Source organism: Danio rerio, chromosome 12 (genome assembly GCF_049306965.1).
Source record: "Danio rerio strain Tuebingen ecotype United States chromosome 12, GRCz12tu, whole genome shotgun sequence".
NCBI lineage: Eukaryota > Metazoa > Chordata > Actinopteri > Cypriniformes > Danionidae > Danio > Danio rerio.
In genome coordinates this window covers 46787501-46802818 of record NC_133187.1, presented here as the reverse complement: position 1 = coordinate 46802818, position 15318 = coordinate 46787501, and the positions used below count along the sequence as shown (strand labels likewise).

General features: G+C 39.2%; 2 protein-coding genes across 4 annotated transcripts in view; one reads left to right on the top strand and one right to left on the bottom strand.

Annotated features, from left to right (window-relative positions):
• The window catches only part of dock1 (dedicator of cytokinesis 1), a 525870-nt gene that overhangs the window by 227672 nt on the left and 282880 nt on the right, over positions 1 to 15318 (top strand).
• Positions 1 to 15318, bottom strand: part of insyn2a (inhibitory synaptic factor 2A) — a 75102-nt gene that overhangs the window by 42247 nt on the left and 17537 nt on the right. The window contains exon 2 of the mRNA XM_002664032.8: positions 4931 to 6131. Within this exon, the coding sequence (XP_002664078.2) occupies positions 4931 to 6126 (1196 nt within the window). The 5' untranslated portion in view covers positions 6127 to 6131. The remainder of the gene's footprint in view (positions 1 to 4930; positions 6132 to 15318) is intronic.

The window sequence follows — 15318 nt, the reverse complement described above, 5'->3', positions numbered from 1 at the left end:
TTAACTAACATCTCCATCCAAAGAAGTCCTACTATATGAGGCGACTGACACCCAAACAATGCTTGGGACTGAAGCCATTTTGAAATAGTTTCTTCACATTCATAAATGCATAGAAAACTCAGAAGCAATCCATCTTCAGGTCAGCTTCCTGAAAAATATGCATTGTGGTATATTGGGGTTTTGAGCACATTGTGAATATCTAGGTGAACTGTGTGGAAATGCAGTTCTCTTGGAACCGGAGGTGGATGCAAGTCACACATGTGCAAGTCACAAGCAAGTCTCAAGTCATAACTTTCAAGTCTCAACCAAGTCAAGTCATTTTTTGTTCGACTCAAGTCATGTCACTACTTATTTCAAGTTACGTCAAGTCATAGCTTGGTCTATCTTGGTCAATCTAATTACTAATTACTATACAGATGGCTTTTTGCTCAGGAGAATGTATGTGGTTACTTCAAAGCCATTAAAATAGTATACTATTAATAAATGAGACCCTAAATGACAAAACCAATCTTAAAGTGCACAGGTACATTTTTGGGGGGAATAAAATATTAAATCAAAATCATCATTTTTCTTTGATTACAAAAAACATTATTAAATTAAGACATTTCGTAAATTTCAATAACTCCAATAAAAATGTTTTGATTAGTAATATGAATTGCTAAGAGTGAACTCTAAAGGCAATTTTGAACCTTTAGATTCCAGATAATATATAAAGCCCATTTCACACATTTACATTTACATTTAGTCATTTAGCAGACGCTTTTATCCAAAGCGACTTACAAATGAGGACAAGGAAGCAATTTACACAACCAAGAGCAACAATGAATAAGTGCTATAAGCAAGTTTCAGGTCTGTAAAGTCTAAGAAGGGAAGTATTAGTAGTATTAGTATTTTTTTTTTTTTTTTTGTACAGTTAGTGTGATATTCAGAGAGGCAATTACAGATTAGGAAGTGTAGTGGAGACTAAATAGTTAACACATACCTTACAGACAGGTTTTGAGATCCATGGTCTGAAATGGTTTCTTGCTTTGCCTAACTTAATTCTTAATTTTTTTCCTCTGATAAATTGTTTTTAAAAAGATGCATGTGAGTAAAAAAACTGGAACATAGCATTTAACAGATTGTTTTAAATCAATCTGTATTTTAAAAATTAAACTTAACCCCTAACACTTCAACGTACATACAAATATCTTGTTTGTAATCTTTAAACCCGTAAAATAGGCTATCTTCTGAATCTAATGAATCATTTAAAGCGGTTCTTCTTAATGAACTGAATGATTCAGTCCAGCAAAACTGATTCTTTTGGACCGATCTGAGAACCGATGAGCCGTTAATAATGCGCATGCGCAACTTTCGGTTTTGTTTTGTTTTTAACCGCTTAATATATAACAAACGATTGTGTATTTAACAAAAACAAGTTTTTTTTCAAGTCATTTAACTCAAGTCTCAAGTCATGACAGTCAAGTCCAAGTCAAGTTGAATCTTTTTTGGATATTTGTCAAGCAAGTCTCAAGTCTTAAATTTTGTGACTTAAGTCTGACTCGAGTCAAGTCATGAGACTCGAGTCCCCCGTCTATGCTTGGAACGTTCCATTTATACAAGAGGGCTGCCCTTAAAGACTTGCTAACAAACAAGAAAAATACTTATTTGTCTTAATTAGACCTTCTTTAGCAGTCTGACTGAGAGATAAACAATACAGCAAAGCTTTCTGTTTTGAATGAATTTTTCTTCCAATGCAGCAGCCAAAATAATCCCTCATTTTTCATCGCTCAATAGGACAAAACTATTTTTTAACATTGTTTGCATGACTTATCGGGTGTTTGGGAAAACTTCTTTAACTGTCCTCAAAAACTTGCTCACAAAGTAAAGATGCACTTGTTCACATTAAACAGAATTTATTTTGAGAAACATGCATAGGACAGAATCTGTGATTTCTCTCTTCTACTTTGGAGAACAAAAGTAATCCATCCCTATTTCTGCTTTCTGAAGAATGTACATTATGGCTTGTTTGCACTTTCAACACATCACAGCTGGTATGAGCTATGAATGATTGAGGAGACCTGTGTGAAAATGCAATTCTGCTTGGTGCAGTTCTGTTGGCACAAATTCATTTTTTATGAAGCCGTGCTGTTCTGAAAGTCTTACTAACCAAGCAAATATGCACCAATCCTTCCCAATTAGACTTAGGCCCAATCCCTATTCTACTCCTCAACCCATCCCCTCAGGTCAAGGGTTAGGGATGTCCTAATTCTGTTTAGCTTGAAGGTCTAGGGCTACCCCTTAAAACAGAGATTTTTCAGGACCGCACTCAAAACCAACGGGTAAGAATATTTCCCAGAAAACACCATCTACAACGGCAGCATGGCAGCACACGGAAGTCAGCAAATGCACAAATTAGTATTTTGTCATTATACAACAAACAAGCATATGTTTTAATACAATCATAACGGTGTTCATGTTTTAACAATGTGCTTTAAAAAAAAAAAATTTAACAAATGCTAAATTTTGCTATCTATAATCCATAATAATTGCTTTTGCAGGTGCTGTAGTGCTGTCCCATTTCTTAGAGGTAAAATTTGAAGCCCTTCCTCTACACACTCTGTTTCAAGGGCCAAGGGGAAGGGGTAAAGGTAAAAAAGTAGAATTAGAATTGGGTATATGCTGAGCTAGTGTTGTTCCCATACTGATAAACTTCCAGTGACCTGTTATTTCACTGGAATATTATCGATTCCAGTGACGCTCTAGGGACAGACGAGTCTTTGCATGAGGCCAGCTTCCAGCCTCCACTGCTGAGACTGCAGCTCTGCACAAGACTTTTGGCCAGCAGAGAAATTAAACTGAGTCTGGTTCTCTCAAGGTTTTTTTCTTCACTCTCCTATTGGTGAAGTTTTGTTTTTCCCTCTCCGCTGTCGCAACTGGCTTGCATGGTTCAGGATCTGAAAAGCTACACATCAATGAATTTGCTCTTCAGTGCTTGGACTCTCAGTAATGATTTCAAACCACACTGAACTGAGCTAAACTGAACTGAACTTAAACACGAAAAACTGAATCACCCTGATCCAGTTACTATGACCATTTATGTGAAGCTGCTTTGACACAATCTACATTGTAAAAGCGCTATACAAATAAAGCTGAATTGAATTGAATTGAATTGAATTTTGAATTCTTTTCCATTTTATACAGTTCGTTTTACAGCATCGATGTTGTAAGGTACTTAAAATACACTCAGTTAAATAATTGTTGGCATTCATTCAGTTGTTCAAGCATAAAAGAAGACAAGAAGACGTTTACTTGTACTCCAGAAGCACTTAACCCAGGGTACTGGCAAATTAAAAGTCTTATTAGCATGCTTCATCATATACCCTATTGGGCCTTCCTGTAGCCGGCTGACTGATGGTTAAGCTTATTGTGTGGCTAATAAAATGTTTCTGTGTCGAATAGTTTAGATAAATGCATATTTAGATCAACATTCTGAAGATTGTGTGGTTGGTGTAGTTTAGCTCTAAACAACACAAAAGATCCAAAGATCGACCAACTTAGCCATCCTGAGTAGAAACACTAGTCGTACTGACTCCTAAACATTGTGGAAGCAATTTTGTAACAGTTTCTTGTATTCCATGAATAAATGCATATCTAAAACCAAAGCAATCCATCTTTACCTCAATTTCCCCCACAAAAAATTATGCATTCTGGTTTGTTGTTGCTTTCAACACTCTGCAGTTCTCAAGAGTTGTAGATGTCTGGGAAAATGTAAAATGCTATTCTGCTTGGCAACATTATTATTTATATGAAGAAGAGTGCTGCTGTTTAAGTCTTGTTAGTCAACCAAAGATGCACTCATTCATCCTAAATAGGCCTGTTAAAGCAGTCAGTTTGAGAACCGTAGAGTTAATAGGTTAAGAAATGTATTCTGTGCTGAAATAGTTTCCTGTTACCCTACATGCATACAGATCCAAAGATTATTCTTTAGTTCAGAAGTTCCCAAACTTTTCAGCCCGCAACCCCCAAAATAACAATGCCAGTGACTCGCGACCCTCAATATCCTCTGAGGTGGTTATAAATACAGAAACCTTGCATGCAATCGCACACACACACCAGTAGACTCAAGTCTATTCTTCGTTTAAATTTTTTTAATGTATGTCAGTGCTGTAAATGGGCCAGAAAATCAATCTTCTGCATCTGACGCTATTGCTCACTTTAATATAATGTATTTACCTCAGGGGTCGCAATCCAATAGAACTAGTAAATATGCTACTATAAACGACTGTTTTTTTTTTATCTTCAGTTGGTTATGGATAAAATATGGTAATTCTTATGGCCTAATAATAATAAGTAGATATTTGGAAATCACCAGGCGACCCCCCCCCCCCCCCCCCCCCCCCCCCTTATTGTTCCGCGACCCCTCAAGGGGTCCCGACCCCCACTTTGAGAACCACTGCTTTAGTTCAATGTTTAGAACAATCTGCATTGTGGCTTGTAGACATCTTCAGCACACTTCAAGTCAGATGTGTGTTTTGTAGGCACCGATTAGCATTTTTACCAATTGTGACCTTGGAATGCAAAATCAGCCTTGAGTACATTGAATGGCTCACAATTATCAATTTTGAGGTTCAGTTAAAAATCATTAGAGTATTAACTGGAGATCATGTTCCATGGAGGAATTTTGTAAATATGTCAAAACTCTTGTGATTAGTATTGCACATTGCTGAGAAGTTTAAGCTTGATTTTCTTTGAAACCTTAGATTCTGGATTTTCAAATAGTTGTATTTGAGCCAAATATTGTCTTGTCCTAACAATGTGTACACCAATAGAAAGCATATTATTCCTCTATCAGATACTGCTTAAATCTCAATTTCCAAAAGTGGATGCTTATGACTGGTTTTGTGTTCCAGGGTCTCATTTGCACGGTGGTTAATTTCCACCATCTTACCCTTCTCTATGAGCTTCTCCCTTTTCCAGCTCCTGAATGACACCCAGCAGCACTTTGATGGTTTCCTGGCTGGAGCTGATCATATTTTCCATGGCCTGCAGCTGTGCCTTAACATCCCCATCCTGATTGACAGGAACTATCTGCTTGCACGCCTCATTATCCGTTTGTACGGTTCCTGTTCCCGTGCCACCCCTACATGGAGGTGCGGGCATTGGAACGGCTTTGGAAGTCACTGTCGGTCCCTCGTCCATGCCCCGCAGCGGGCGAGCTGACAGCGTTCCCGTGTGGCACTGGACCTGCGTTGTGCAACTGGCCCGCGGCAAAGTCTGTGACTGGAGGCCGTTGAGCTGCAACGCCTTGCGTTTGCTGCGCTCGGACGGACTCTCCAAACACTCCACCTGCGTAAGGGAGTTCCATGCGATGGGTCCTGTCACTTTCGAGGATGAATCCTGGAGAATATTCCCAGTGCTCTCCTCAGAATTGAGCAAGTGCAGCTTGCCTGAGCGATCAAGAGATTCAGAGTTTCTCTGGAAGCCCTTACTGTGTTTACTTCTCACGCTACAGATCTGATAGTCCGAATTGTCCGCTGTGGTTCTTTCTGTGGAGCAGGGAAGAACCAAAGCGTCTGAGCATCCGTCCGCTCTTTCCGGACAGTCTCTGCGTTGCGGATGCTGTTCAATAGTTGCAACACATTGGTTAGTGTGCATTAATGCCCTAGTTTTTCTCACATTATGAGAGGGCACACATTCTCTACCTGCTTCGGTTGCCTTTGCCCTCTTGACATCAATAACAAAACCGTCATCCTGGTCCTTGCAGCTCTCCACCGCAGCAGCATGCTTGACCGTGTGTCCTTTCTTACGCTCAAATGGAAAAGTCTGGTAGCGCTTCCTCAGATCTGGTGAAGTTTGCACTCCAGTGCTTTTGGTGACATTGGGGATTGATCTGCGAGCCGGGACAGTCATGTACTTGCGGTATGCCACTTTGTAGACCGGCTTTCCTCCCCGGGCAGCAGCTGCCTGTTCATTCTGTGCCTCACAGATGTCCTTGAAACGCACCTGAAGGGCTTTGTTCCGCTTTCTAACATGCCGGTTTTCATCCGATGAGCCTTTGACCTCCAGGGCCATAGAGACCGCCGTCGCCTCCGAGTCTGACTCAGAGTTGGTGAGCATGCATTTTCCAGCGTCCTTGCTCACCATGGTTCCTGCAAACACAAACAATTAGGATGTTATTTCTTGATGAAATGGCGCATGGTATTATTCAAATGACAAGACAAGGCAAGTTTATTTATAAAGCAAATTTCATACACAATGCTAGTAAGTGGAATCCGGGCCGCAGCGTTCTGGATGAGCCGCAACTGTCTGTCTTTTTGGGAAGGCCATTGTGGAGTCCATTACAGTAATCCATTCTAATGCTGATAAAAGCATGAACAAGTTTCTCTAAGGCCCTGTTTACACTAGTGCGTTTTAGTTTTAAAACGCATAAGTTTTGCTACGGTTACGCCATCCGTTTACACTACGCCGGAGCTCTCAAGCGCCGGAAACAGAGCGCTGGAGAGGCCATTTTCATTCTGAAACACTGCTGCTCCGTCTCAGTGTGGATGAGGAAAAACGGAGATATCTGAAAACGGAGGCGGGGCTGCTGAGATTCGCTACCTGATTGGGGCATTTGTGTCATTGTGTATCCTTCCTTTATTCGTCAAGTCCCTATCACATGACTATAACACATGGCTTTAATGCTACCGGAAGACAGTACTGTAAACAACAACATGGGCACAGAAATAGGAGCGTTGTTTGCACTATTGTCTGTTTTAGGCGCCATTGTGCAGTTATTCATTTGTTAGGTTTAGTAACAACTCGACCTCGTCGTCTCTCCACAAAAATACCTCGCGTTGCCATCGCGTTTAATGTTTAACCGACGTTTGTTGACTAACAATAACCAAATGCCGAGCGAGACACATGCTTTCTGTTTATATTAGAACGCGCTTGCCCAGAGTGCGCGAATGGTCAGGTGATATACATTTTTAGGTGGCGTAGTGTGGACGGAGATATGTTCAGAGACGCTAGGTGAAACGCTAGTGTGGATGCGGATCGTTTTTGATCTAAAACGCCGTTTTAAAACCAAAACTCAATAGTGTAATCGGGGCCTAAGTCCTCACCAGAAACAAAGCATCTAATTCTTGCGATGTTTTTGAGATGATAGTATGCTCATTACTGCTTTGACATGACTACTTAAATTCGGATCTGACTCGAGAATCACAGTCAAGATTCTTGACCTTAATTTTTATTGTTTGACCTTTAGAGCCAATGTACGCATTCACCTTGAGAACCTCATCTTTGTTCCCAAATGCAATCACTTTAGTTTTCTCTTTGTTTAACTGAAGTAAGTTTTGACAACTATAAACCAATCTTTTCTGAGATCACCTGAACCCCTGTGAATAAAACCAATACCCCCTCTTCTCTGCCACAACTCATCACACTCCAACCCAATATACCATTAAATCTGAGTGTGTCAATGAATTCCTCCTTACTTTTAAGTCGCCTTGAACAAACGCATCTACTAAACGTAAATGTGCCATTAGCAACTGTGTCTTGTATGTAATCGTGCTAGTAGATTACATTTCTACGCTTAAATGATCTGACATAAATGTGAGAATAATCAGTCATGTAACCACAAAAGGGCACAGCTGCAGCATCCTTCATCTGCCGGGCCGAATATAGCGAATTAGCATCCCTCGCTAAACTGCTCGGCTTGTTTGCGGTGAAATTTATGGAGCAATCTCACGAGTGTTGTCTTAGCCCATGACTTGTTTGTCTTTGATGGTTAATTGCGTCTCTTAATCTGGTGTGTTCTCGGAGCGAGCACACACAGGGAGAATGATGGGAGTGAAGCTGCGTCATCCGTCCGCTTCCCTGGAGTTCAGCATCTCTCAGATAACTAATAGAAAAAGAGACGCTGTCTGGCCTGTGATTCAGCATCATCACCCTGACAAACACTTGCAGCTTCCCTCCGAGGCCGCTGTGCCAAACTGCCTTTTTTTTAGTGCAGTGAAGTGTGTGTGTGTGTGTGTGTGTGTGTGTGTGTGTGTGTGTGTGTGTGTGTGTGTGTGTGTGTGTGTGTGTGTGTGTGTGTGTGTGTGTGTGTGTGTGTGTGTGTTAGTGTGCGTGTGCGCGCGCATTGTCCTCTAGAAACTCAGGAGTGTGTGAGAGACTGTGTGCTTTCTCAGATTATCAGTTTCCTGCATTCTGTTTGTGTTCTGTCTTTGTCTGACTGTCTTTTGATCCATCCATCCATCCATCCATCCATCCATCCATCCATCCATCCATCCATCCATCCTTTTACTAATTGGTTTTAATATCTATCTATCTATCTATCTATCTATCTATCTATCTATCTATCTATCTATCTATCTATCTATCTATCTATCTATCTATCTATCTATCTATCTATCTATCTATCTATCTATCTATCTATCTGTTGGTTCGTCCGTCCGTCCATCGTTTTACTTTGTCCATCCATCGTTTTGTCCATCCGTCTGTCTGTGCATCCATCCATTATTTTATTCATCCATCCATCCTTCCTTCTATCCTTTTATTCATCCGTTCGTCCTTCTAACATTTTATTCATCCATCCTTCCTTTCAACATTTTTTCCATTCGTCCTTCCTGCTACCGTTTTATCCGTCTGTCAGTCCTTCTAACGTTTTATCAGTTTGTCCATCCTTCTAACGTTTTATCCATCAGTCCGTCCGTCCATTCGTCCTTCCTTCTAACGTTTTATCCGTCCGTCCGTCCGACCGTCCAACATTTTCTCTGTTCGTCCATCCTTCTAATGTTTTATCCATCCGTCCATCCTTCAAACATTTTATCTGTCTGTCCATCCATCCTTCTAGCATTTTATGTCCGTCCTTCCTTCTAACGTTTTATCCGTCTGTCCGTCCTTCCTTCCAACGTTTTATCTATCTGACCGTCCTTCTTTCGAACGTTTTGTCCGTCTGTCCGTCCATCTTTCCATCCATTTTTTTCTTCTAACGTTTTATCCATCTGTCTGACCTTCCTTATATTTTGTCTGTCCTTCCTTCCTTTCTTCTATTGTCCTGTCTGTCATTCTTGCTAACAATCTGTCTTTTGTTATTTTTCTGATTTTTTTTTCTTAAAGTAAATATGGACAGATAAACTATTAACTGCATATGTGTATTTTTTTAGTTAATAGTTTTTGTGTACTGTAATAACTATAAACAAATAGATAATATATAAATAAATATATTAGAGGTTATATCAATCCGTCCTTCCTGCTAAAGTTTTATCTGTCTGTCAGTTCTTTCTTCTAAAGTTTTATCCATCCGTCCGTCCTGCAAGCGTTTTATCCATCCGTCAGTCTTTCTAACGTTTTATCAGTTTTTCCATCCTTCCTTCTAATGTCTTCTCCGTCCGTCCTTCTAATATTTTGTCCATCTGTCTGTCTGTCCTTCCTTCTAACGTTTTATCAGTTTGTCCATCCTTCCTTCCAACATTTTATCCATCCATCCATCCTTATTTCTAACGTTTTATCCATCCGTTCATCCTTCCTTCTAATGTTTTATCCATCCGTCCATCCTTCCTTCTAACGTTTTATCCATCCGTCCATCCTTCTAATGTTTTGTCCATCTGTCTGTCTGTCCTTCCTTTTAACGTTTTATCAATCCATCTGTCCGTCCTTCTAATGTTTTGTCCATCTGTCTGTCTCTCCTTCCCTCTAACATTTTATCTGTCTGTCTGTTCTTCCTTCTAATGTTTTGTCTGTTCTTCCTTCTAACGTTTTGTCTTTCCGTCCTTCCCTCCTCCCTTCTATTGTCCTGATCTGTCTATCTTGTTAACAATCTGTCTATTGTTTTTCTTTTCTTTCATTTGTTTTTTAACATTAATATGCAGATATTAACTACATATTTATATTTTTAGATACGCTTTTTGTGTGTACAGTAACTATAAATAAATGGACTATTTATTAATGATTTAATTAATTTCATAATAGAAAAATTATCATATTATATTTGTATTTTGTGACTTCTAGTGAACTGAAGTTCTCTTCCTAAATTCAAGCTCTTTAATCCATTCTGTAGTCACCGCAAACCCCTCTTGTGTGACAGATTCACCATTTTCAGCAAAGCATTTGAAGACAATTACAGCTGAACTTCTGCAGTTGCCATCTGTTGTGTATAATCTGTTGGTGTTGGTATTTTGTGTGAATCTTTATAGTTTTGTGCAGATAACGGACAGCTCTATTGGCACAAACTTATTCTTAACACATCTTGAGACCTCTTCTCTTCATCTTTGTTGTGCTTCAGTGAGCTGTTATTGAACATAAGAATCTGTCATAATGTGTGGACATGAATCAGCCTAATTACAGCAGACTTCTGCGAAACCAACTAGCCTTTCACAACCCACTGACTAGTCCATTAAGACGAGATGTACTTTCAAACATCCCTTATTTTTGCTTGACTTTTGTTATAGATTTTTTTCCCCCTCAAACAGAAGGTTATGTAACGAGAGCCCCAAACATGGAAAATGACTTTTTCTTTAAGGTTATAGTTTGATTGTTGTGAAGTTTTCGGCGAGGGCTAACATCACTCAAGCTGGTTTATTTCTGAACACAAAAGCCACGACTATTGAACCAAATCTGCTCCAGTAATCTGGTCTTTCACATATGAAAGATTCACAAAAACCGATATGGAGCAGCATCTTGGCCTAAGGTGTCTTTTTTTCTATTGTCTTGAACAGCTATTGCTTTTTTTGTTCTCTTCTCAATTATTTAACAGTGTTCCTACCATTGGATTTCTCTGTTATTGTTATATGCTGGTCTTTAATATATACAGGGCAATTAATTCAAACAAAGTGTTGGTAAATACCTTTTAGATAATTACAAAATGTTTTTATTATGTTAAAATTGTTCTTTTAAACTTTATTAAATAACCCTCAAATATTTATTTATTTATTCTATCTCCAAGACCCGTTGAGAATCGATGAGCTGCAGACATCATTACAAAGCCTTCAATACAACTCCCAAACACACAAACACACACACACACACACACACACTGACTGTATAACACACTCAGTAGATCAATAAACCTGCAATTGTGTTATGGAGAGATTCACCCCAAAATGAACGTGTGCTGTTTATGCACTCAGGGCAGTTAATGTGCACTGTAAGGATGGCTAAATCTCTTCATATTATCAGACCCCGATGAGTGTGTGTGTGTCATTGCATATCAAACGACTAAAAATACTAAAAACGACTAAAAATTTATTTATTTAGTTATTTTTTGGGGTACAAAAACCATACACAAAAAAATGCAGGGTTCCCCACTATTCATTCATGTTGTCCCAACACAGATTAAGTTAACCTTTTGCAAATTTAGGTGTATTTGAACATAAAACACGCTGGTTCGAGCCTCGACTGTGTCAATCGCCATTTCTGTGTGGAGTTTACATGTTTTCCCTGCTTCTGAATGGGTTTCCTCCGGGTGCTTGGGTTTCCCCCACAGTCCAAAGACATGCAGTACAGGTGAATTGGGTAGGCTAAATTGTCCGTAGTGTATGAGTTTGTGTGTGAATGTTTCCCAGAGATGGGTTATGGCTGGAGGGGTATCCGCTGCGTAAAAACCTGCTGGATAAGTTGCCGGTTCATTACGCTGTGGTGACTCCGGATTAATAAAGTGACAAGGCCGAAATAGAAAATTAATAAATGAATGAACATAAAACACTTAAGCTGTCTCCCAGAAAACGTAATTGGTAATTCAACTTATTTTAAATAAGTAGTTTGAACAAGCAGCAAAAAAAATTAAGTATGTAATTAGTTATAGTTTAAACGATGATAAGTGATTACATAATTATAAAAATAACTTATTACTATAAAAAGTGACTATTTCATTAGTAAAAATGTCAAAATAAAATTACAAACACGCTGTAAAAAATACAGGGTTCCACACAATTCCTTTATGTTGTCCTGACACAAATCAATTTAGTTAACTTAGTTGTTTTACAAATTTAAGTCGATTGAACATAAAACAATTAAATTGTCTAATATGTGCAGGGCTAATCAGTTATTCCATTAAACAGCAGTTTATTGAGTTATCCTATAGTTACTATTAATAGGGTTAAAATTGGGATAATGTTGACACTTATCCTCTATGTGTTTTTTCAGGTCGGAGCTGTCATTTATGTATATTTTGCGATGCCAGTTCGATGCGTACGTCGCATTATGAAACTATTCTCGTTGACATCTTGGAGTGAACACATAGACTGAACTTGAGGCCAGGTGATCTGGTCCGATAAACTCACTGCACAAACAGCGTGACCGTCCTTCTAATGAAATTAATGTAGTAATGTTCAGCTTAATTTGTTTAAATTCAGCCCATGTTAATTGTTTGCAAACAACTACCTTAGTACACTTAAGGAAATCCATTGAATTATTTATTTCAGAGCACATACGCGCATATTTATACGTTTAATTTTTATCTGATTATATGCAATTTGTAACTAATCATGTAAAATTAATATAAAATTTGGAGAATACTATATTGACCGGTGTTATTTTCATTGCTGAATTCAACAATTCCCTACGCATTTTCTGTATTGGGGAAATGACTTAACATTGATGCACATTTATAATGCCCAAGTTTGATAATTATAATGCCTAAGTTGTGCTAAAAGTGTTTTTAACCCCTATCCTGACACTATTTTAGACCTAACCCCATTTAGACACACTACTAACGGCTTTCTTACCTGTTTTCTAGTGCACATGGGAGTAATAGTCCATACAGGAGCGCAGTGTATGTTCTGGAAATCCAATAATATCTAATCTAATAGAGTGTGTGGGACTCTCGGCGGGTTTGGAGTAACTTCTGCAGGAGTGTCATGTTGAGCGTCTCTAATGCTCTCTGCACTATTGGATTATGTCTATTACTCCAAATCATTTGTTGAGGGTCTGTAAAGCGGTGGTGACAGACCCTCGCCTGCTACTATCTCCAAGACCCGTTGAGAATCGATGAGCTGCAGACATCATTACAAAGCCTTCAATACAACTCCTAAACACACACACACACACTGACTGTATAACACACTCAGTAGATCAATAAACCTGCAATTGTGTTATCTAGAGATTCACCCCAAAATGAACGTGTGCTGTTTATGCACTCAGGGCAGTTAATGTGCACTGTAAGGATGGCTAAATCTCTTCATATTATCAGACCCCGATGAGTGTGTGTGTGTCATTGCATATCAAACGACTAAAAATACATCACGATATAACTAAAGCAGTGTCCACTGTGCTGAGCGAGAGCGCTTCTGTTAAACTAAACACAGTCGCATAATCAATGACGTAAGCGTGCTCGGGCTCGGAAGGCAAATGCAGTGTGAGTGCAGGCCACAAACGCACTTCGGCATGGTTCAAGGCATCTACCTAATGTGAGTACATCATTACATGCTGCAACGTACTTCTACATGGTCAGTTATTCATCTCAATCTATTCAGTGTATCTTTGGGTATTGATGTTGTGCATTTCTGAATTGGCTTATTTTGTTGAATTTTGCAAATTCTAGCATCAAAACGAGCTGGGCTGAAAGCACTGCTGAAAGCTTCCAGCATCCAGGTTAAGTTTCTGGAGGAGTTGATGAACTCAGAGCTGGGTGCACCTCTGAAAGGATCTAGTGGACTCGGCGCTGAACGAATCTATGCTGTTTTTCAGCCTTCCTAAAGCACATAAAGCACATCTAGGCCCCGTTTACACTTGTGCATTTTAGTTTTAAAACGGCGTTGTAGAATGAAAACGATCCGCGTCCACACTCGCGTTTTACCCAGCGTTTCTGAGTAGCTCTCCGTCCACACCAAAACGCTGAAAACGCACATCACGTGACCACACACACACACTCTCGGGCAAGCGCTCCAGCATTTCTACCCAGATGAGAGCTCTGCTTGTCGGACTGCTCATCAAGCATCTCCCGCTGGATCTAATCTCACTATATTTGCTAAACGTGATATTTCATTCATGTTGTTGTCTTTATCTAACGACATAGGCCAATTCCCTGACTTTGGTCATTGGAATCTATTGAGTTACTTGTTCACGGGTAACATGTTTTGGTTAAGCGCAAAGATAAGTTAATGATTAATCCAGGTACATTGACTGATCCCTTGCCTTTATTTCCTACAATGTGTAAACTTATTGTATGTTATACTTTTATAATTGTCGATTATTAAAACTGATATTCAGCAAAAGAGAGGGTGCGTTTCGTATTTTCACTGAAATTGAAAGGAGGCAGTTGTTATCGGCTCCGTTTTGTTATAAATATCCACACAGTGAAGATGACGCCCATATATGCAGCACGACGCCTCAACATTTCTGCTGTCTGTTAAGTTGCTAATATTAAAAAGAAAATAGGCAGTTCCTTAAATCATGTTTACATTTTATTGTTGAGAAAGTGAAACAACGTAGCCAGGGTGATGTGAATGAAGTTATAAAGTACACTGTTCCCTTTGAAGATTTACCCGTGTCCTCGGTATGTTTTCCATATCAAACTGAGAAGGGGGAGACTGCAGCCTTGATCAAACTTGCGAAGTCTTAACTTACAAGAAGAGGATGCGAGACTGAACTGTGTGTGTTAGGCTACTTAATATTGAGGAAAAGCCCCAATCAGATAGGCGAACGTTTGCAGCCCCGCCTCCGTTTTCAGATGTCTCCGTCTTTCCCCATCCACACTGAGACGGAGCAGCAGCGTTTCAGATTGAAAACGGCCTCTCCAGCGTTTTCGAAACGCTCCGTTTTCGGCGCTCGAGAACTCCGGCGTAGTGTGGACGGATGGCGTAACCGTAGCAAAACTTATGCGTTTTCAAACTAAAACGCACTAGTGTAAACGGGGCCCTAGTCTCTCAATAAAATCCATGTTAGCCATTTAGCAACAATGCTAAAAACACAGGGCAGACAGAAACCCTGCCCATGACATGAATCCGCATCTATTGTGGAGTGAATTTGACGCGCGAATGCTCTAAAAAATATATCTCTATGAGAGGTCTGTTACTACTACATGGTTTTAAGTTGATTTTAAGTTGCCAGAACAATTTTATGAAGTTTTCAAAACAGGAAAATGTTGATAATTTCATCAATTTAAAAATGTGGCTAATTTAAAGGTAAATATCTGTCAGTTACTTTAAAACAATATTTAACTTTTACCAACCCAAAATAGTTTTTTATAAATTTTTTTTTTCCTATTTTCGAGTCCACATACTGAAGTTTTTTGTTATTTTTATGCCGATAACATGGGACAGTACATGTTTTTGTTTTGTGGAACAATGAAAACGTGGTTTAATACAAAAAAAAAATAAAGAAAAACAAAAAGGTTTTTGTTAAATGTATTTCTTA